This window comes from Andrographis paniculata, unplaced genomic scaffold, assembly GCF_009805555.1.
Source record: "Andrographis paniculata isolate CXL003 unplaced genomic scaffold, ASM980555v1 Contig83END, whole genome shotgun sequence".
NCBI lineage: Eukaryota > Viridiplantae > Streptophyta > Magnoliopsida > Lamiales > Acanthaceae > Andrographis > Andrographis paniculata.
Genome location: NW_026137621.1, coordinates 3,604,652 through 3,626,121, shown reverse-complemented (window position 1 = coordinate 3,626,121; position 21,470 = coordinate 3,604,652). Strand labels below are relative to the sequence as shown.

The window sequence follows — 21,470 nt, the reverse complement described above, 5'->3', positions numbered from 1 at the left end:
GATAAGAAATTTTGCTATAAGAGATGGATCACTTTTGAAAGTGAAATATATACATATATATGCTATTATTTACATCATAAGTTGCAGTAAGAAAAATACACTCTCAAATAAATATATTCCTATTGATAGTGATTCGGTGGATAGCAGCTGGTTTTGTTAATTTTATTATTATTATTATTTTCTAAAAAGAAAAAAGACTTTATCACATCGTAAAGAGTTGACTTGACATGAGAATCTACTCTACTCATCAGTTGCTTCTGTTCTTGTATTATTGGGGGTTGGCTGCTTCTTCCTTTCCAGATCTCATTTGAAATTGTACTTTGCAGGCTAGATTCAAGTTCGATCGATCTTCTTCATTTGCATTTGAGGTTGGGGTGATTGTTCTCCATCTCAGACTTTATTGTTCTTTGTTTCTGATGCTTTTTTTTGGGGGGGGGGGTAAATAACATCTAACTTTAAAGCTTTAGATTTATATGCCATGGATTTGTTATTTGTTAATAGTATTTAATCATGTTTCAAGAAAAAGCAATTGAATAACTCTCCTCGGCTCATATATATTAGATCAACAGATCAAACTACTCCTTTTGGAAAAACATAGCTGCTGCTCTATGGATCTAATTTTTATTTTTCTTCCTACATCACATTTAGATAAGGTGTAGAACTTTTTGATCCCATCTTAAATGTGAGACAAGATCATAATTGCTCAATAATGCATATTAATGTGCAACTAGACCACTACTTATGCACAAGTTACAAATTAATTTCGACCAGTCTATTGCTCTAAGGTTGAAAAAATCGTTGATTTATGCAATCTATTTGTGCATGTTTTAGGCAGGAAGTGTGAAGGATAAGATGAATTTATTGTTGTATAAGTTGGGGGAGACATTTTTGTCCAAGTTAGCAGAGAAGTTGGTGGATATTGCACTGAGCAAAAAAGACGAGGCCACTTTTGATTCTCTGCAAACTAACATGAGGTTACTGCGCGCTAAAGCATCTGATGTCGAAGATGGAATCAAGAGGGATGAGCAATCTGGGAAAAGGAAAAGGAAACGAGAAGTTGGCGATTGGTTAGAACAAGTTCAATCAATTGACAATGAACTTGGTATGTTGGAAAGTGAAATGCGAATGGAAGGCTTTGTGACTCAATTCTTTGGTGGAGGTCTAGCAGCAAAAGTAGAAGCAAGAGTGCGTGAGTTGGTTGAGCAAAGACAACATTTTGGGGAGCTTGTACTTGAAGATTGCAACATCAGAGGAGACAAGTTTAGGATTGGGGATTTAGTAGGTGAGCAATTCAAGAAAAATTTGGAAATAATTTTGAGTTTCTTGTCGTCTGATGGGGTGTCGAGCATTGGGATTTATGGCATGGGGGGTGTCGGAAAAACAACACTTGCCAAGCATGTAAATAATTGTCTTCAAGAGCAAAGTGGCAAGCGTGTTGTATGGATCACTATCTCTCAAGAGTTTACAATCTCAATGTTGCAAGAAGAAATAGCCAAATCCGTAGGCTACAGTCTCTTAGATGAGAGGAACGAAGATAAAAGAGCATCGCGATTGAATGCAATGCTATCCAAAGTAAAAAACCTTGTTATTATAATGGATGATGTTTGGAAGCATATTGATTTGAAAAAGTTGGGAGATCCTCTCTCTGTGGACCGATGTAAAATAGTGATAACGACTCGCTCAAAAAAAGTGTGTGATCAATTTGATTGCAACAAAATAATGAAGGTGGAGACGTTGCAAGAAAATGAAGCGTGGATCTTATTTAAAGATACACTTGGACAACATGTGAATCTAACTTCAGACGTCCTGGAAATCGCCAAGTGTATGGTGAAAGTATGTGACGGTTTGCCGTTGGGTGTTATCACCATAGCAGGAAGCATGAAGGGTGAGACTGAGGTTCATGTATGGAGTGATGCACTGGTGGAATTAAGGGCATCCATACTGGGGCAAGATGACATGGAAGAATATGTGTTTAAAGTTCTCAAATATAGCTTTGACCGGTTGGATCGATGTGAAAGAAAGAATAAATTGTATTCAAAGTTTCGACATTGTTTCCTATATTGCTCCTTATATCCAGAAGATTATAAGATACAGGAAAAGGATTTGATCCGATATTTTATTTTAGAGGAGTTCATGGACAAAAGAGATAGTAGGAAACAACTGTTTATCCAAGGTCGCGCCATAGTCGACAGATTGGTGAATGTTTGTTTACTAGAAAGAGTAAGTCCTGGAGTAGTTAAGATGCACGATTTAGTAAGAGCTATGGCATTAAAAATTTCTGAAGGTAAGACTTTGGTAATAGCCGGGCAATGCTCCTTGAAGGATATTCCAACTGAAGAAGAATGGGGCAATGACATTGAGAAGATGTCGTTGATGTGTAATGGCATAAGAGCAATATCGGATGGATTGTCTCCAAACTGTCCCAAGTTGACGACATTACATTTGGTGGATAATCATTTCTTGGATTTTATCCCAAGTTCATTCTTTTTGCATATGTCCACTCTATCCATTCTTAACTTGTCCGGGACTAGCATCAAGAAGTTACCAAATTCTATCTCAGACATGAAAAGCCTCAAAGGGTTGATCCTTACACGTTGTTCTAACCTTGCATATATTCCCAATATCGGAAAACTGAAGATTTTGAGGGAGTTGGATCTCACAAGCACTGGAATACAACAAGTGCCTCAAGGGATGGAAGAATTATCCAATCTCAACTTTTTGTCATTTTATAACGTCTACAGGTTGAAAATGTCGCCGAGCTGTATGGTATCGAAGTTTCTATATCTTAAATGTCTCTATCTTCCATGGGATCAATATGTTCCAGTGGAAGAAATACTGCAGCTGAAGCATTTGGAGGAGTTTCGAGGAAGATTGAAGGATGTTTGTGATTATAATTTGTTGATGAGAAATAGGCCTGGTTTAGCATACTCCATCTTTATAGGATCATTGATGTATTTTGGCCAGTTTGTCGGCTTTTATAATCAGGTTGAGTTCCATGATTATGACTTCGATTCGAGTAAGGACAAAGACGCGACTACAATGGCTGGAGACATCCAACATCTCGGATTTACTAAGTGTAAGGGGTTGAGCAAGTGTTTAGCTGATGCTCTCAAACAGGTTTTCAAAAATCCCACTTCAATAGAAAACTTGACAATTGAGGAGTGTGATGAAATAGAGTCCCTTTCAAGGATCGAACAATCCATGTCATCACATGTCCTTTTCTCGTCATTAAAGAAGCTGGATATTGATAGTTGCAACAATATGAAGAAGCTCGGGCTACCAGCAGTGCATCTCAAGAACTTGGAATTTCTCAGTATTGCTGGCTGTGAAATGATTGAAGAGATATTTGAAATGAAGCTGCAATTCGGAGAAGCATCTATGGTTTTCCAGCTCCCCAAATTAGAGTATCTACGTCTTCATAATCTGCCAAAATTGAAGAGCATCTGCCATACAACGACAATCTGCAGTTCAATTTATTACATCACATTGGAAAATTGTCCAGCATTACACAAGTTTTGTTTGGCTTTCGGACAGCCTAGTGATGATGATGATATTGCTCCACCAACAGCTCTCAAGGAAATTGAATTACTGAATAGTGAGAAGGAATGGTGGGAGAAGTTGGAGTTGGGGCATCCCTCGCACCATTCTCTGCTACAGCCATTCATTCGATGGAGATGAACAAACTGAAGCTGCGAACTCCGAACTGTGTAAGAACATTTAGTTCATTAAGGTTAAATAAACCTTTGCGCGTTTATATTTAGTTATACTTTAATCAAATGTAACTAATTCTTTTTACTTGTCTAAGAAATATTTTCTTCAAGATTTATAGAGAAAATTACAAAAAATATTCTTTATGTATATCCCATTATCACTTTTATCTTGGATTTATGTCGCCAACACGTGCGGCCAAAGGATATAAAATAGCTTCTTTTGCAAACATGTGAGACATATTATGTCAGCGACATAAATTCAGGATAAAAGTGATAATAAAGTATACATGGAGGATATTTTTTGCAATTTTCCCAAGATTGATAGATCTCACTTTTACAATTTTAAGCCTTATTGCCACTTGTAATATTTATTTGTATTGACTGCTTTTTTCTACCAGTTCAATTTCACAAATTTTGACATGCCCTTTAGGGATGAGATGGTTTTTAGGTCTCGAGTTCGAGTCTTACCGTCCCTATTTGTTGTCGTCCACGGACAAGTTTAGTTTGGTGGCGTTTATCCCCTGCCCTTGAAGGGGCGTGTTGGTTGACTCTCATTTGTAGATAAATAAATAATATGATGTATATCAGAGATTTTAGGTGAGTCGATCATTTATTTAATCGTGTTGGTTGACTCTCATTTGTAGATAAATAAATAATATGATGTATATCAGAGATTTAAGGTGAGTCGATCATTTATTTAATCTAATATGATATCAAAGCTTTAAGTTTCGAATTTCGCTTGGCTCAATTAAAAAGTTGCAAGCCATCACCTCCCATCTTAATGATATGGAAATCCACGGTCGCTATCTTAACGAGAAAAACTCTAGGAATGAACGCAATAACCTACATACTACATAATCTAGATAAGCCACACCAGACAAGTCCTGTGTGGCAGGCTTGATCCATTACACTAATTCCGACCACTCCTTACTAGTCAAATGCCTCCTACTTACAGGGCTGGAGTGTGTGTTTGTGATCTTATTTTTGTCTCTTTAACCTTATATATATATATATTAAAAATATTAAAGTTAAAATTAATAATATTAATAGGGTTGAATTGCTCATATACAAGACAAAACAATCTGCATATGCACATTTTATCATCCTCAAAAGAGATTTTGCTAATAAGGTAAGGCAACTTGAAGACATTTTAAAAATGCATAGATAAGAAATTTTGCTATAAGAGATGGAACACTTTGAAAGTGAAATATATACATATATATGCTATTATTTACATCATAAGTTGCAGTAAGAAAAATACACTCAAATAAATATATTCCTATTGATAGTGATTCGGTGGATAGCAGCTGGTTTTGTTATTGTTATTATTATTATTATTATTTTCTAAAAGAAAGAAAGACTTCATCACATTGTAAAGAGTTGACTTGACATGAGAGTCTACTCTACTCATCAGTTGCTTCTGTTCTTGTATTATTGGGGGTTGGCTGCTTCTTCCTTTCCAATCTCATTTGAAATTGTACTTTGCAGGCTAGATTCAAGTTCGATCGATCTTCTTCATTTCCATTTGAGGTTGAGGTGATCGTTCTCCATCTCAGACTTTATTGTTCTTTGTTTCTGATGCTTTTTTTTGTTTTTGGTAAATAACATCTAACTTTAAAGCTTTAGATTTATGCCATGGATTTTTTATTTGTCAAGAGCATGGATTTATTATTTGTCAAGAGTATTTAATCATGTTTCTATAAAAAGCAAATGAATAACTCTCCTCTGCTCATATATATTAGATCAACAGATCAAACTACTCTTTGTACAAAAACATATAGCTGCTGCTCTATGGATCTAACTTTTATTTTTCTTCATACATCACATAAGATGAGGTGTGGAAATTTTTAGATCCCATGTTAAATAAGAGACAAGATCATATTGCTCAATAATTCATATTAATGTGCAACTAGACCACTGCTTATGCATAAGTTACAAATTCATTTTGAACAGTCTATCGCTCTAAGGTTAAAAAAAATTGTTGATTTATGCTATTTATTTGTGCATGTTTTTGGCGGGAAGTGTGAAGGATAAGATGACGTTATTGTTGTATAAGTTGGGGGAGACATTTTTGTCCAAGTTAGCAGAGAAGTTGGTGGATATTGCACTGAGCAAAAAAGACGAGGCCACTTTCGAATCTCTGCAAACTAACATGAGGTTACTGCGTGCTAAAGCATCTGATGTCGAAGATGCAATCAAGAGGGATGAGCAATCCGGAAAAAGGAAAAGGAAAAGGAAAAGAGAAGTTGGAGATTGGTTAGAACAAGTTCAATCAATTGACAATGAACTTGGTATATTGGAAAATGAAATGCGAATGGAAGGCTTTGTGACACAATTCTTTGGTGGAGGTCGAGCTGCAAAACTAGAAGCAAGAATGCGCGAGCTGGTAGAGCAAAGGCAGCATTTTGGCGAGCTTGTAGTTGATGATTATGAGATCAAGGGAGACAAGTTTTGTGTTGGGGAGTTAGTAGGTAAGCAATTCAAGAAAAATTTGGAAACAATTTTGAGTTTCCTGTCGTCTGATGGGGTGTCGAGCATTGGGATTTATGGCATGGGGGGTGTTGGTAAAACAACACTTGCCAAGAATGTAAATAATCATCTCCAAGTACAAAGAAGCGTGCATGTTGTATGGATCACGGTGTCTCAAGAGTTTACAATTTCGATTTTGCAAGATGAAATAGCTAAATCCATCGGCCATCGTCTCTTAAACGAGAGGAATGAAGATAAAAGAGCATCTCAATTGAATGCAATGCTATCCAAAATAAACAATCTTGTTATTATATTTGATGATGTTTGGAAGTATATTGATTTGAAAAAGTTGGGAGATCCGCTCTCTCTGAATGGATGTAAAATAGTGATAACTTCTCGCTCAAAAAAAGTGTGCGATCAATTGGATTGCAACAAAATAATGAAGGTGGAGACGCTGCAAGAAAATGAAGCGTGGTTTTTATTCAAAGATACACTTGGGCGAGATGTGAAGTTAACTTTGGAAGTCCAAGAAATTGCCAAGTGTATGGTTAAAGTATGTGATGGTCTGCCGCTAGGTGTTATCACTATTGCAGGAAGCATGAAGGGTGAGACTGAGGTTCATGTATGGAGTGATGCATTGGCAGAATTGAGGGCATCCATCATGGGGCAAGACGACATGGAAGAGCATGTGTTTAAAGTTCTTAAATATAGCTTTGACCGATTGGATCAATGCGAAGGAAAGAATAAAGGGTATTCGAAGTTTCAACACTGTTTCCTATATTGCTCCTTATATCCAGAAGATTGGAATATAGAGGAAGAGCATTTGATCCGATATTTTATTTTAGAGGAGTTTATGGAAAAAAGAGATAAAAGGAAAGAACTCTTTAACCAAGGTCGCACCATAGTCAACAGATTAGTGAATGTTTGCTTACTAGAAAGAGTAAGCCACAGAGTAGTAAAGATGCATGATTTAATGAGAGCTATGGCATTAAAGATTGCTGAAGGTAAGACCATGGTAATATCGGGGCACTATTCCTTGAAGACTATTCCGACTGAAGAAGTATGGGGCAATGACCTCGAGAAGATGTCTTTGATGCGTAATGGCATAAGTAAAATACCAGATGCATTGTCTCCAAGCTATCACAAGTTGTCAACATTACTTTTGGCCGAAAATTTTTCCCTGGACTACATACCAAATTCATTCTTCCTGCAAATGTGCAGCCTATTCATCCTTGATTTGTCGGGGACTAGGATCAAGATGTTACCAAATTCTGTCTCAGACATTACAAGCCTTAAAGGGTTGATCCTTGCAAGTTGTTCTAAACTCGAATATTTGCCTTACTTGGGAAAACTCAAGAATTTGAAGGAGTTGGATCTCTCATTCAGTGGAATACAAGAAATTCCTCAAGGCGTGGAAGAATTATTGGATCTCAATTTTTTGTCATTTAATGGCACCCGCCACTTGAAAAAGCTACCAAGTTGTTTGGTATCCAAGTTTACATATCTTCAATGTCTCTACCTTCCACGCGATAAATACGTTCCAGTGGAAGAAATACTGAAGCTAAAGCAGTTGGAGGAGTTTCGAGGGATATTGAAAGATGTTTATGATTATAATTTGTTGATGAGAAATAGGCCAGATTTAGCTTACTCCATCAGTATAGGATCGGTTTGTATTGATCCGTGGGGCTTTTATAATCGGTTGGAGTTACGGCATTGTGACCTTCATTCAAGTAAGGACAAAGACGTGACTATACTGGCCGGAGACATCCAACATCTACGATTGATCAAGTGTAAGGGGTTGAGCAAGTGTTTAGTGGAAGATCTCAGGCTGGTTTTCAATAATCCCACTTCAATAGAAAGCTTGGAAATTGAGGATTGTGAAGAAATAGAGTGCCTTTCGAGGATCGAACAATCCACATTTACATCAGCATCCATATCATCACACATCCATTTCTGGTCACTTATCCAGCTGAGGATTTATAAGTGCAACAAGGTGAAGAAGCTCGGGGTACCAGCATCGGATCTCCAGACCTTGAAATTTCTCAGAATTGCTGATTGTGAAATGATAGAAGAGATATTTGAAATGAAGCAAGGCACCGGCAGAGGAGGAGAATCCAGAGAAGCATCTACGGCCTGCCAGCTCCCCAAACTAGAGTCTTTACAACTTCAAAATCTACCAGATTTGAAGAGCATCTGCCACACAACAACAGTCTGCAGTTCGATTAGTCATATCACTTTACAAAAATGCCGAGCATTGCTTAAGTTTTCTTTGGTTTTCGGACAGCCAAGTGATGATTATGACGATGATATGGCTCCAACAGCCCTCAAAGAAATTGAATTATTGAAGAGTGAGAAGGAATGGTGGGAGAAGTTGGAGTTGGGGCATCCCTCACACCATTCTCTCCTACAACCATTTATTCAATGGAACTGAAGCCATAATCAGGTGGAATCACATGAAGAGACCCCAAACTGTGTTAGAACATACATTTAATTCAAGGTTGAGTTTCTTTTGTGTATTTATATTTAGTTTCAATTCAATATGAATGATTTATTTTGAGCCAAATTCCGAAAATTCTTTGCATATACTTTTTTTGAGCCGTCATTCAACTCCAAGTTTTCATTTGACATCATCGCTGTGTTTGCAGGCTGGCATTTCTCCATATCAAATTTTTTAAAGGTAGATTTTCAACATATTTTTCTTGTGAAAGAAATATTTCTCTTTTGGTTTGTTGAACTTGGATGCTGAGAAAATATTTCGTTAACTCAAGATCAGTCAAGAAATGAGCACCGTGTACGGCCGACTAATGACCTATATCTTGGTGCAGGTACGTGTTCTGCATGATTTCTCAATACTGTATGGTATATCCCGGGCGTGTTGGGCACAGAGGATGGCTGGTCTAGGCCTCAGCGTGGGCTTGGCCTAGGGGTCGGGCGTGTCAGCTTTCGGACACGTTACATATGGTATCAGAGCCGACCTTGGCGTTGGTGACGAACGAAGCGACAAAGTGGGCATATCTCGAGTCAAGGAGCATGTCAGTGGACACGTCAAGGATGATCAAGAGGATCATGTCCTAAGGAAACTGGACAGTCCGACGTTGCCGAGCACGTCAAGGAAGAGCATGTCCTAAGATAACTGGACATCCCAAGGAGGGGGAGTATACTCGACGTTGCTGAAAAGGCCAAGAGGGCCGAGCTTTGTTCATGAGGGAAAAACCAGTACTCGGGCGAAAATCACACAAGCCGCAAAAAGGATGTCTCGAATGGTGTGTGGAGATGCGTAGCGGAAGTTGGGTCGCACATGGATTATGGCAAAAGACCTCGCTGGCTGTTGGTGAGCACCAAAAGAATGGTATGCAGGAAAAGGTTCGGCGGAGGCATACCGAGGGTGCAAGAAACAACGTTAGTGCACTCAAGTAGCGTCGCACGAGGGCGTTTACGACTGACCTGAAGTGGGGGAGTTTGTCATGAGCTGACATTCCTGTCCCTGGTTCTCGGCCATAGTTCGTCCCATGTGTGCGAGCCCCTGTCCTGTACGACCGACTAATGACCCATATCTTGGTGCAGGTACGTGTGTTCCGCATGATTCTCCCATAGTATATGGTGCGCACAAGACTCTCTGGGCCTCAGCGCGGGCGTGGCCTAGGCGCCGGATGTGTCAGCTTTTGGACACGTTACAACCGTCTCTTTTGATGTATAGGGCAGCCTCATTTGGACTCCGTTTGAAACTATTGCGAAGAAATGAGTGGCCGAGGAGAATTCAGTCGAGCATCTTTGGTCGGCCTCCCCAAACTAGAGGATCTTAAGTCTTCAAAATCTGGTCGGCCTCCCCAAACTAGAGGATCTAAGTCTTCAAAATCTACCAAAATTGAAGACCATCTTCCTTACAACAACAGTCTGCGGTTCGATTAATTGTATCACGTCGGGAAAATACCGAGCTTTGCAGGTTTTTGGAAAGCCAAGCGATGATGATGATGATGACGATGATATGCCTCCAACAGGTTTCGAAAAATTTTGCTTAATGGATAATGAGAGGAATGGTGGGAGAAGTTGGAATTGGGACATCCCTAAACCATTATCTGCTACAACCATTTATTGTATGGCTTTGAAGCCATAGCCAGGTGTAGGGATGACAATGGGTTCGGACAGAACGAGACCTGACTACGGAACCGACCCATTTATTTAGGATTGGGTTCAATTATTCGGATATTGGATCCAGATTCGGGTATCTTATATCCTTATCAGGTCCAGGTCGGGTCTTGGGTCCAAGGGTGGATCCTACTAATATATTAATTATATATATATAAAAAAAAAATATTTTTAATAATATAAATTATATTAAAAATATGTTTTTACTTTAATTTATTTATTTTTATTATTTTATTATAATATTTTTAAATAAGATATATCACTTTTAATGTATGCCGGGTCCGGATCAGAGTTCGAGTCCAATTATTAATGAAAATTCAAATAGTCTTTTAACATTAATAATATTTTATATTATATAATTCTAATAACAAGAGAAAGATTAATAGTCCTTACTTACTACTATTATATTTAACTTTTACTTTGTTTTGGATATAATAATATATAGTAAATATATACTAAATTTGTTATCCACCGTAATCATCCAAAAGTAAAAGTATCGCCGCCAAATATTCAATTTCCATATCTTCAATGTCTTTATCTTCCATGGGATCAATATGTTCCAGTGGAAGAAATACTGCAGCTGAAGCATTTGGAGGAGTTTCCTGGGAAATTGAAGGATGTTTGTGATTATAATTTGTTGATGAGAAACAAGCCTGGTTTAGAATACTCCATCTTTATAGGATCATTGATGTATTTTGGCCAGTTTGTCGGCTTTTATAATCAGGTTGAGTTCCATGATTATGACTTCGATTCGAGTAAGGACAAAGATGCGACTACAATGGCTGGAGACATCCAACATCTCGGATTTACTAAGTTTAAGGGGTTGAGCAAGTGTTTGGCTGATGCTCTCAAACAGGTTTTCAAAAATCCCACTTCAATAGGAAACTTGACAATTGAGGAGTGTGATGAAATAGAGTCCCTTTCAAGGATCGAACAGTCCATGTCATCACACGTCTTTTTCTCGTCATTAAAGAAGCTGGATATTGATAGTTGCAACGATATGAAGAAGCTCGGGCTACCAGCAGTGCATCTCCAGAACCTGGAATTTCTCAGTATTGTTGGTTGTGAAATGATTGAAGAGATATTTGAAATGAAGCTGCAATTCGGAGAAGCATCTATGGTTTTCCAGCTCCCCAAATTAGAGTATCTACGTCTTCATAATCTGCCAAAATTGAAGAGCATCTGCCATACAACGACAATCTGCAGTTCAATTTATTACATCACATTGGAAAATTGTCCAGCATTACACAAGTTTTGTTTGGCTTTCGGACAGCCGAGTGATGATGATGATATTGCTCCACCAACAGCTCTCAAGGAAATTGAATTACTGAATAGTGAGAAGGAATGGTGGGAGAAGTTGGAGTTGGGGCATCCCTCGCACCATTCTCTCCTACAGCCATTCATTCGATGGAGATGAACAAACTGAAGCTGCGAACTCCAACCTGTGTTAAAAAAAAAATAAAAACCTGTGTAAGAACATTTAGTTAATTAAGGTTGAATAAACCTTTGTGCGGTTATTTTTAGTTATACTTTAATCTAATGTAACACATTTCGTTTACTTGTCTATAAAATATTTTCTAAGAGAAAATTGCAAAAAATATCCCTTATGTATACCCTATTTTCACTTTTTGTTCCATATCTCGGCAAAATATATCATATATGTTTGCAAAAGTTAACATCACGCGCGGTCAAATGATATAAATATCGATTTTTGCAAACATGTAGAATATATAATTCGGGATAAAAGTGATAATGAGGTGTAGATGGAAGATATTTTTTGCAATTTTCTAAGATTGATGGATCATCTCACTTTTACGGTTTTAAGCCTTGTTGCCGCTTGTAATATTTATTTGTATTGATTGCTTTTTTTGATCAGTTCAATTTTACGAAGCTTGACATGCCCTTTTGGGATGAGGAGGATGGTCATGTGATTGTTAGAACATCACTAGGTTTGATAATATTAAGATTGATATAAAATGGTGTGCACAACTTACTTTATGTTTGCGGCTGAGTAGTTCGTTGTTTTGGATGTGAATATTCTTTAATTGAAATTATGATTTTAGATATAATGGTTTAAATAAAAAATAAGTGTTGGATATGATATTTCTGATGAAAATTATATTTTGAATGAAATAGTTTTTAATTCTTGAGTTCGAGTCTCACCGTCCCAGTTTGTTGTCGTTTATGGCCAAGTTTAGTTTGGTGGCATTTATCCTTTGCCATAAAACGTGTTGGTTAACTTTCATTTGTACATAAATAAATAAATAATGCAAATCAGAACTTTTAGGTGAGCCATCATTTATTTCATCTAATTTATTTCATCTAATATGGTATCAGAGCTTTAAATCTCAAGTTCCGGTAGGCTCAATAAAAAAGTTGCAAGCCATCACCTCCAGTCTTAATGATATGGAAACCCAAAGTTCTATCTTCACTAGAAAAACTTAGGAATGAACGCAATAACCTACATACTACGTAATCTAGATAAGCCACACCAGACAAGTCCTGTGTGGCAGGCTTGATCCATTACACTAATTCCGACCACTCCTTACTAGTCAAATGCCTCCTAATTACAGGGCTGGAGTGTGTGTTTGTGATCTTATTTTTGTCTCTTTAACCATATATATATATATATATATATTCAAAATATTAAGTTAAAATTAATAATATTAGTAGGGTTAAATTGCTCATATACAGGATAAAACAATCTGCATATGCACATTTTATCATCCTCAAAAGGGATTTTGCTGCTAAGGTAAGGCAACTTGATGACATTTTAAAAATACATAGATAAGAAATTTTGCTAGAAGAGATGGACCACTTTGAAAGTGAAATATATATATATATATATACACTATTACTTACATCATAAGTTGCAGTAAGAAAAAACACTCTCAAATAAATATATTCCTATTGATAGTGATTAGGTGGATAGCAGCTGGTTTTGTTATTGTTATTATTATTATTATTTTCTTAAAAAAAAAAGACTTTATCACATTGTAAAGAGTTGACTTGACATGAGAGTCTACTCTACTCATCAGTTGCTTCTGTTCTTGTATTATTGGGGGTTGGCTGCTTCTTCCTTTCCAGATCTCATTTGAAATTGTACTTTGCAGGCTAGATTCAAGTTCGATCGATCTTCTTCATTTCCATTTGAGGTTGAGGTGATCGTTCTCCATCTCAGACTTTATTGTTCTTTGTTCTGATGCTTTTTTTTTTTTTTTTGGGTAAATAACATCTAACTTTAAAGCTTTTCATTTATGCCATGGATTTATTATTTGTCAAGAGCATGGATTTATTCATGTTTCAAGAAAAAACCAATGAATAACTCTCCTCTGCTCATATATATTAGATCAACAGATCAAACTACTCTTTGTGCAAAAACATATAGCTGCTGCTCTGTGGATGTAATTTTTATTTTTCTTCATACATCACATAAGATGAGGTGTGGAAATTTCTAGATCCCATGTTAAATAAGAGACAAGATCATATTCCTCAATAATTCGTATTAATGTGCAACTAGACCACTACTTATGCATAAGTTACAAATTCATTTCGAACGGTCTATCGCTCTAAGGTTAAATTTTTTTTTTGATTTATGCTATCTATTTGTGCATGTTTTAGGCGGGAAGTGTGAAGGATAAGATGACGTTATTGTTGTATAAGTTGGGGGAGGCATTTTTGTCCAAGTTAGCAGAGAAGTTGGCGGATATTGCACTGAGCAAAAAAGACGAGGCCACTTTCGAATCTCTGCAAACTAACATGAGGTTACTGCGTGCTAAAGCATCTGATGTCGAAGATGCAATCAAGAGGGATGAGCAATCTGGAAAAAGGAAAAGGAAAAGAGAAGTTGGCGATTGGTTAGAACAAGTTCAATCAATTGACAATGAACTTGGTATATTGGAAAGTCAAATGCGAATGGAAGGCTTTGTGACACAATTCTTTGGTGGAGGTCGAGCTGCAAAACTAGAAGCAAGAATGCGCGAGCTGGTAGAGCAAAGGCAGCATTTTGGCGAGCTTGTAGTTGATGATTATGAGATCAAGGGAGACAAGTTTTGTGTTGGGGAGTTAGTAGGTGAGCAATTCAAGAAAAATTTGGAAACAATTTTGAGTTTCTTGTCGTCTGATGGGGTGTCGAGCATTGGGATTTATGGCATGGGTGGTGTCGGAAAAACAACACTTGCCAAGCATGTAAATAATCGTCTCCAAGAGCAAAGTGGCGAGCATGTTGTATGGATCACGGTCCCTCAAGAGTTTACAATCTCAATGTTGCAAGATGAGATAGCCAAATTGTTAGGCTGTGGTCTCTTAGGTGAGATGAATGAAGATAAAAGAGCATCGCAATTGAATGCAATGCTATCCAAAGTAAACAACCTTGTTATTATATTTGATGACGTTTGGAAGCATATTGATTTGAAAAAGTTAGGAGATCCGCTCTCTATGGAAGGTTGTAAAATAGTGATAACTACTCGCTCGAAAAAAGTGTGTGATCAATTTGATTGCATCAAAATAATGAAGGTAGAGATGTTGCAAGAAAATGAAGCGTGGATGTTATTCAAAGATACACTTGGCCGAAATGTGAATCTAACTTCGGAAGTTCAAGATATCGCCAAGTGTATGGTGAGAGTATGCGATGGTTTGCCGCTAGGTGTTATCACCATTGCAGGAAGCATGAAGGGCGAGACCGAGGTCCATGTATGGAGTGATGCATTGGCGGAATTAAGGGCATCCATCATGGGGCAAGACCACATGGAAGAATGTGTGTTTAAAGTACTCAAATACAGCTTTGACCGATTGGATCGATGCAAAGGAAGAAATAATGGGTATTCAAAGCTACAAAATTGTTTCCTATATTGCTGCTTATATCCCGAAGATTTTGAGATTCTGGAAGAGCATTTGATTCGATATTTTATTCTAGAGGAGTTTATGGACAAAAGAGAGAGCAGGACACAATTGTTTATCCAAGGTCGCGCCATAGTCGACAGATTGGTGAATGTTTGTTTACTAGAAAGAGTAGATTCAAAGAAGGTGAAGATGCATGATTTAGTGAGAGCTATGGCGCTAAAGATTGCGGAAGGCAAGACTGTGGTAATAGCCGGGAACTATTTCTTGAAGGATATTCCGACTGAAGAAGAATGGGGTAATGACATTGAGAAGATGTCTTTGATGCATAATGACATAGGACCAATACCGGATGGATTGTCTCCAAACTGTCCCAAGTTGTCGACTTTACTTTTGGCGCAAAATCATCCCTTGAACTTCATACCCAATTCATTCTTCTTACAAATGCGCAGCCTGTCCATTCTCGATTTGTCCGGGACTATGATCAAGAAGTTACCCGATTCTTTCTCAGAGATGACAAGCCTCAAAGGATTGATCCTTGCAGGCTGTTATCAGCTCGAATATCTGCCTTACCTGGGAAAACTGAAGAACTTAAAGGAGTTGGATCTCTCATTCAGTCGAATACAAGAAGTTCCTCGAGGGATGGAAGAATTATTCAATCTCAAATTTTTGTCGATTAATGGACGACACTTGAAAATGTTACCAAGTTGTCTCGTCTCGAAGTTTACATATCTTCAATGCCTCCACCTTCCATGCCATAATTACGCGCCAATGGAAGAAATACTTGAGCTGAAGAATTTGGAGGAGTTTCGAGGGATATTGAAGGATATTGGTGATTATAATTTGTTGATGAGAAACACGCCGAGTTTAGCTTACTCCATCATTATAGGATCGAAAAAATATACTGACTGTATCGGGGGCTCTTATAATAAGTTGGAGTTCCAGCGCTACTACTTTGATTCAAGTAACTACAAAGACGCGACAATACTGGCCGGAAACATCCAACGGCTACTATTGCATAATTGCAAGGGGTTGAGCAAGTGTTTTGCGGAAGATCTCGTACGGATTTTCAAAAATATCACATCAACACAGAGCTTCTCAATTGAGTATTGTGAAGAAACAGAGTGTCTTTCGAGGATCGAACAATTGGCATCTCCGTCAGCATCCATGTCATCGCCACCTCCACGTGTCTTTTTCTCCTCGTTAAATGAGCTGCATATTTTCAAGTGCCACAAAATGAAGAAGCTCGGGCTACCAGCATCGCATCTCCAGAACCTGAAAATTCTCACAATTGTTGGCTGCAAAATGATAGAAGAGATATTTGAAATGAGCGGCGGAGGAGAATTCAGTCGAGCATCTTTGGTCGGCCTCCCCAAACTGGAGGCTCTAAGTCTTCAAAATCTACCAAAATTGAAGACCATCTTCCATACAACAACAGTCTGCGGTTCGATTAAGCGTATCGCCTTGGGAAATTGCCGAGCTTTGCAGAAGTTTTCTCTGGTTTTCGGACAGCCAAGCGATGATGATGATGACGACGACGATGATATGCCTCCAGGTTTCAAAAAATTTTCCTTAATGGATAATGAGAAGGAATGGTGGGAGAAGTTGGAGTTGGGACATCCCTCACACCATTCTCTGCTACAACCATTCATTGTATGGCTCTGAAGCCATAGCCAGGTGTGATTACATCGACAGACTTAAGGTTTTTAGGAAAGTTCGATCGCTTGAGCTACACTCCCTTCGCCTTGACCAGAATGAAGTTGCGGATTATGTAAGAAAATTTATTTTTGAGCCGATAACTTTATTTTTGCATGAGTTACAATATATTTCTCAATTTTTGTAGGACTCTGATACATAACTCAATCTCCAACAATTCCTAGAATTCTATTTTATATAACTTTTTTTAATTTACAAATAGTACCCAATATTTTACTATTGGGGTGGATTTTGCCGCGGACCTGTTCCGGCCCTTATGTTAATGGGGCGGGTTTCGGTTCAAAATTTTAGAGCGGAACATGTTATAAATTTTGAGATTTTAAACTCGGTTGAGTCTGGGCAGCTTGTTAATTTTGAGATTTTAAACCTGGTCTGATCCGGGATGGGTTACGGGTTCGATAAAAAACTCGTCCCGAATCCTGGCTCGTTCCGAACTTGTTTAAATTAATAATTATAAAAATTAATATTATATATTTATATAATCATTTATATTATTTAAATTTATAATTTTCTATTTTTATCATCTTTATTGTTTTTTTATTTCTTTTATTTTTATTTGTGTTCTAGGGTTCAATTTACTATTTTACATCTCAATGTTATTATGGTACTCAATAACTAGAGTTGTCAAATGAACTTTCATTTGTGTATTTGACTAAGTTCGGTTCGTTTATAATCGTTTATGAAAGCCAAATAATATAAGTATGCTCGTTTTGTTAACGAATGAGGTCGAGCTTTATTTTCAAATATTTATTAAAAATAAATATATAAAATTATCAATTAAAAAATAAATAAAATAAAAAATAATATATATGAATTAAAAAATAAATATATAAATAAAATATTAAATACATATGAATAAATAATTAATATATTAAATATATAAATTCATTCTTTTTTGCTTCTGAAATAAATATTTTTTAAAATTTTCATCTCTATTCACTGTTAGAGGTGGATTTTACATATTTTTTTTTACATTCAACCTATTTTAATTCAGAAATTACAGCTTTTTTCTTTTAAACAAAATTTTTCAACATATTTTTTCAAAAAAAAATTAATATATTACACACAATTTTTATTTTAAAATGTATTTTTCTTAATTTTTAAAACCAAATGTTTTAAGCACTTTCCAAAATAGATGGAACATATCTTCATAAGAAAAATTGTGTGGATTGCATGTAAAAAATTTGGAAAATTAAAAAACAACCTAACTTTAGCATGTGAAATTATTAAGATAAGTTATACATGGTAATAATAATTAAGTTCAATAAATACAATACCATTAATATATTTATAATAAATTAAAAAGTAAGAGTATTATTTTAATGAATTATATAATTACATAATAAAATTATTCAATATTTATTTTAATTTATTATTATATAAATTATTAATTTTGTCTAAAATATCTATAATTATACTATACAATTAATAGTAAATTAATTATTAATGAAAATTCAAATAGCCTTTTAATATTAATAATATTTTATACTCCCTCCGTCCCAGATACCGTGTCTGCTACACCGTAGACACTGTATTTTAGGAGGGGTGTAATTAGTACATAATTAAAAATGTATTAGTGAAAATAATTATCATATAATATAAATAATTATAAATTAAGATTAAGATAACTAATTAGTTTAATTAAAATTAAAAAAAAATTAAAAATTTAAAATGAGATTAAAGTGTGTAATTATTTTCCAAAAAAATGAAAGTGACATGGTACGTGGGACGGACAGAAACGACAACGTGGACATGGTATATAAGACGGAGGTAATATTATATAATTCTAATTACAAGAGAAAGATTAATAGTTGTTACTGCTATTATATCGAACTTTACTTTGTTTCGGATATAATAATACATACTAAATATATACTAAATTTGTTATCAACCGAATCATCCAAAGTAAAATGTATCGCCGCAAATATTCAATTTAAATAATTCATAAAGGTCACATAGTTATACATAAATATTCGATTAATTAAAAATATTTGCACAAATCTTTAACTGATACAAGAATAATATTTATACTCCCTCCCGTCTCCTAATTGTGTGCTCAAAAAAAATTTTGGCATGAGTTTTAATATATGAAAGTTTGATCGACACATTTTGATTTTTTTTTACCTTTTATAATAAATAAGTATAAAAGGTAATGGGACAATTACGGTGCTATTTTGAAAATTCAGCGTCAATACACGTAAAATAAAGAAACATCGCATATTTTTATTACATACAATATGTGTTGTTTGTTCATAATTACTACATGTATAAAATTATGTCATGTGCTAAAATCAATTGTTGTATGCGTTGTGTTGTGTGAGACTATATCATGTGTTGTATCTGTGTTATATTAACGCATATTGTGTGTTCTCTGTGGTAATACCGTGTGTTATTTGTTAGCACACGATGTGCTATTCAGTACAATGCTAAATTTTATGTTTAGCACCATAGCCGGCGCCAAAAAGTAATAATACCTCTTTCTCGTATAAAGAGCATAATTTGTCTTTTGAGTCATTATATTTAACATTAAAAATATTTTTATATTTGTATAATTTCTTTTACAAATTTCATTGTATTTGTATTATAAGAGACTTGATAAATATATATATTTTTATTTTTTTCTTAATTTGTACTACGTATTTACATAATAATTAATATTGAAATATCCATGCTACTCTTCTCATAGCACAAAAGTACTATATGTTTTTACTATAAAAAAAATTAAAAAAAAAAGAATAAAATCATTTTAATAAGAGAAACAAACAAGGAAAGTAGACAAAACTTTAGAAGATAGAGAAATTAAATTATATAATATATTTATATAAAATTTACATATAAATAAATAAAAATAGTGTCTTCTCTTTTTTCTACTTGATCTTATTATTCTATATAACTATTTACTATTAATATTATTAATCTTAACAAATATTGTATCTAATACACAATGCAATAAAAAACATTTTATTACTATCTCATTTTAAAAAAATTTCCCTAAAAGTATATTATTACTATAAAATTATATTTGACCATTGCAATAATGACAATAACTAAAAACCAACATTCCATAGTATGTAAGTAACAAACAAATAATTATAATAGCCAATAAAATATATAGTAAGGTTCATAAATGTCAAATTTCAATTCCAACCTCTATAAATTCACCCAGAAATCTATTCCAAATCTTCACATAAAAATAAATTTAAAAAAAAATAAAAATGTTCCGCATTATTTTCATCTTTACTATTTACATTTCAGTCGTATATTCCTCACCTTTCAAATACCCAACAGAATTAGACGTCAATGACGACGCCATGGTCAATTTCAACACATTCAATGTTGATAAAAACGATGATTTCGTTTCAAAAGTTAATTTTGACACATTTTCTTTAGGCGCTCCTCCTCCTCCGTCACCACCACTGTCGCCGCCGCCACCACCACCAGCGGTGGATGATAGTCCACTAAGCTTCCGGATTCCTTTAGATAAACAATGGTCGCCGCCACCACCACCAGCGGTGGATGATAGTCCACTAAGCTTCCGGATTCCTTTAGATAAACAATGGTCGCCGCCACCACCACCAGCGGTGGATGATAGTCCACTAAGCTTCCGGATTCCTTTAGATAAACAATGGTCGCGATTCAAGTACTATCGCTTTCCTCCACCACCACCGAAGTTTGAGGCTGGTTCTTTCAGCTACCAAATTCCAACTAACGACAAGTTAGTGCCGTCTCCATGGAAACCAGAAGTTGATGTCACTTTGTTTGGGGACCTAACGGAGCGTCGCGTCCGCCACCACCACCACCGTCTCCGGGCAAGTCCTCCGGAGCCGGAAGCTTAAAATATGATCTTGTAATATAATAATAATAATAATAATAATAATGATGAAGATGATGATATTTTACAACTTGTTTGAGAATTATATTATTAAAACAATGTTTTTATTGTGTAATATTTTACTACCTCTGTCTGACTCTAAGAATCTCATTTACTTGTTGCACGTTGATATTTGAATATTAATTATTATATGAAAACGTAATACAAATTAAGGGAAAATGACAAAAATACTTTTATTAGTGTCTTATAATACTATTACAATGACATTTGTGCAAAAAATTATACAAATATAAGGATATTTTTGTAATGTTAGGTACAATGACGTAAAAAATAAATGAGACCTTAGAGCCGGAGGAAGTATTTTTAATTTTTTTTCGCATAAGTAACATAAATACTAGGTAGTTTATGTGAGGATTTCTAATTCGCTAGGATCATCATGGATTAGTACTGCAATCAAATAATTTTTACCAAGAGTTATTACTAAATTTTCTTATAAAAGAATTTATAGAATCAGAATAAAAAATTAAAGAAAATAAGAAAATAATGCTGTAATTAATGAAATATCTGAAAAATTGGTCTGTTCATATCACAATTAATAACCAAATACACTACCTGTATTTGTTTTATGAGATAATTTAATTGGATATTTTTTTATGTGAGGTATAAAAATTGTGTATAAAATATAAAAATAATAAATATGTGTAACATATTAATTTTTTTAAAAAATGTGTGTATTTTTTTATTTTCTTTTTGATAAA

General features: G+C 35.3%; 1 protein-coding gene across 21 annotated transcripts; it reads left to right on the top strand.

Moving 5' to 3' along the window:
* Positions 1-214: 214 nt before the first annotated feature.
* LOC127241887 (probable disease resistance protein At4g27220) lies at positions 215-17,197 on the top strand. Of its 21 annotated transcripts, none has more exons than XR_007836659.1 (5): positions 215-368; positions 832-3,707; positions 5,199-5,240; positions 8,825-8,856; positions 9,005-11,925. XR_007836659.1 is itself a non-coding variant. In XM_051261153.1 (3 exons), the coding sequence occupies exon 2, from the start codon at positions 853-855 to the stop codon at positions 3,676-3,678; it is 2,826 nt and encodes a 941-aa protein (XP_051117110.1). In that variant the 5' UTR covers positions 215-368; positions 832-852; the 3' UTR covers positions 3,679-3,707; positions 5,199-5,875. The 21 variants fall into 21 exon arrangements, 10 of the variants coding, with proteins under 10 accessions (XP_051117110.1, XP_051117106.1, XP_051117109.1 ...); XR_007836657.1 differs by lacking the exon at positions 215-368 and adding an exon at positions 5,733-8,676 and having other exon boundaries at positions 3,612-3,707; positions 5,199-5,246; positions 9,005-11,930; XR_007836655.1 differs by lacking the exons at positions 215-368; positions 832-3,707 and adding an exon at positions 5,733-8,676 and having other exon boundaries at positions 4,957-5,246; positions 9,005-9,743; positions 9,877-11,935.
* Positions 17,198-21,470: the final 4,273 nt, after the last annotated feature.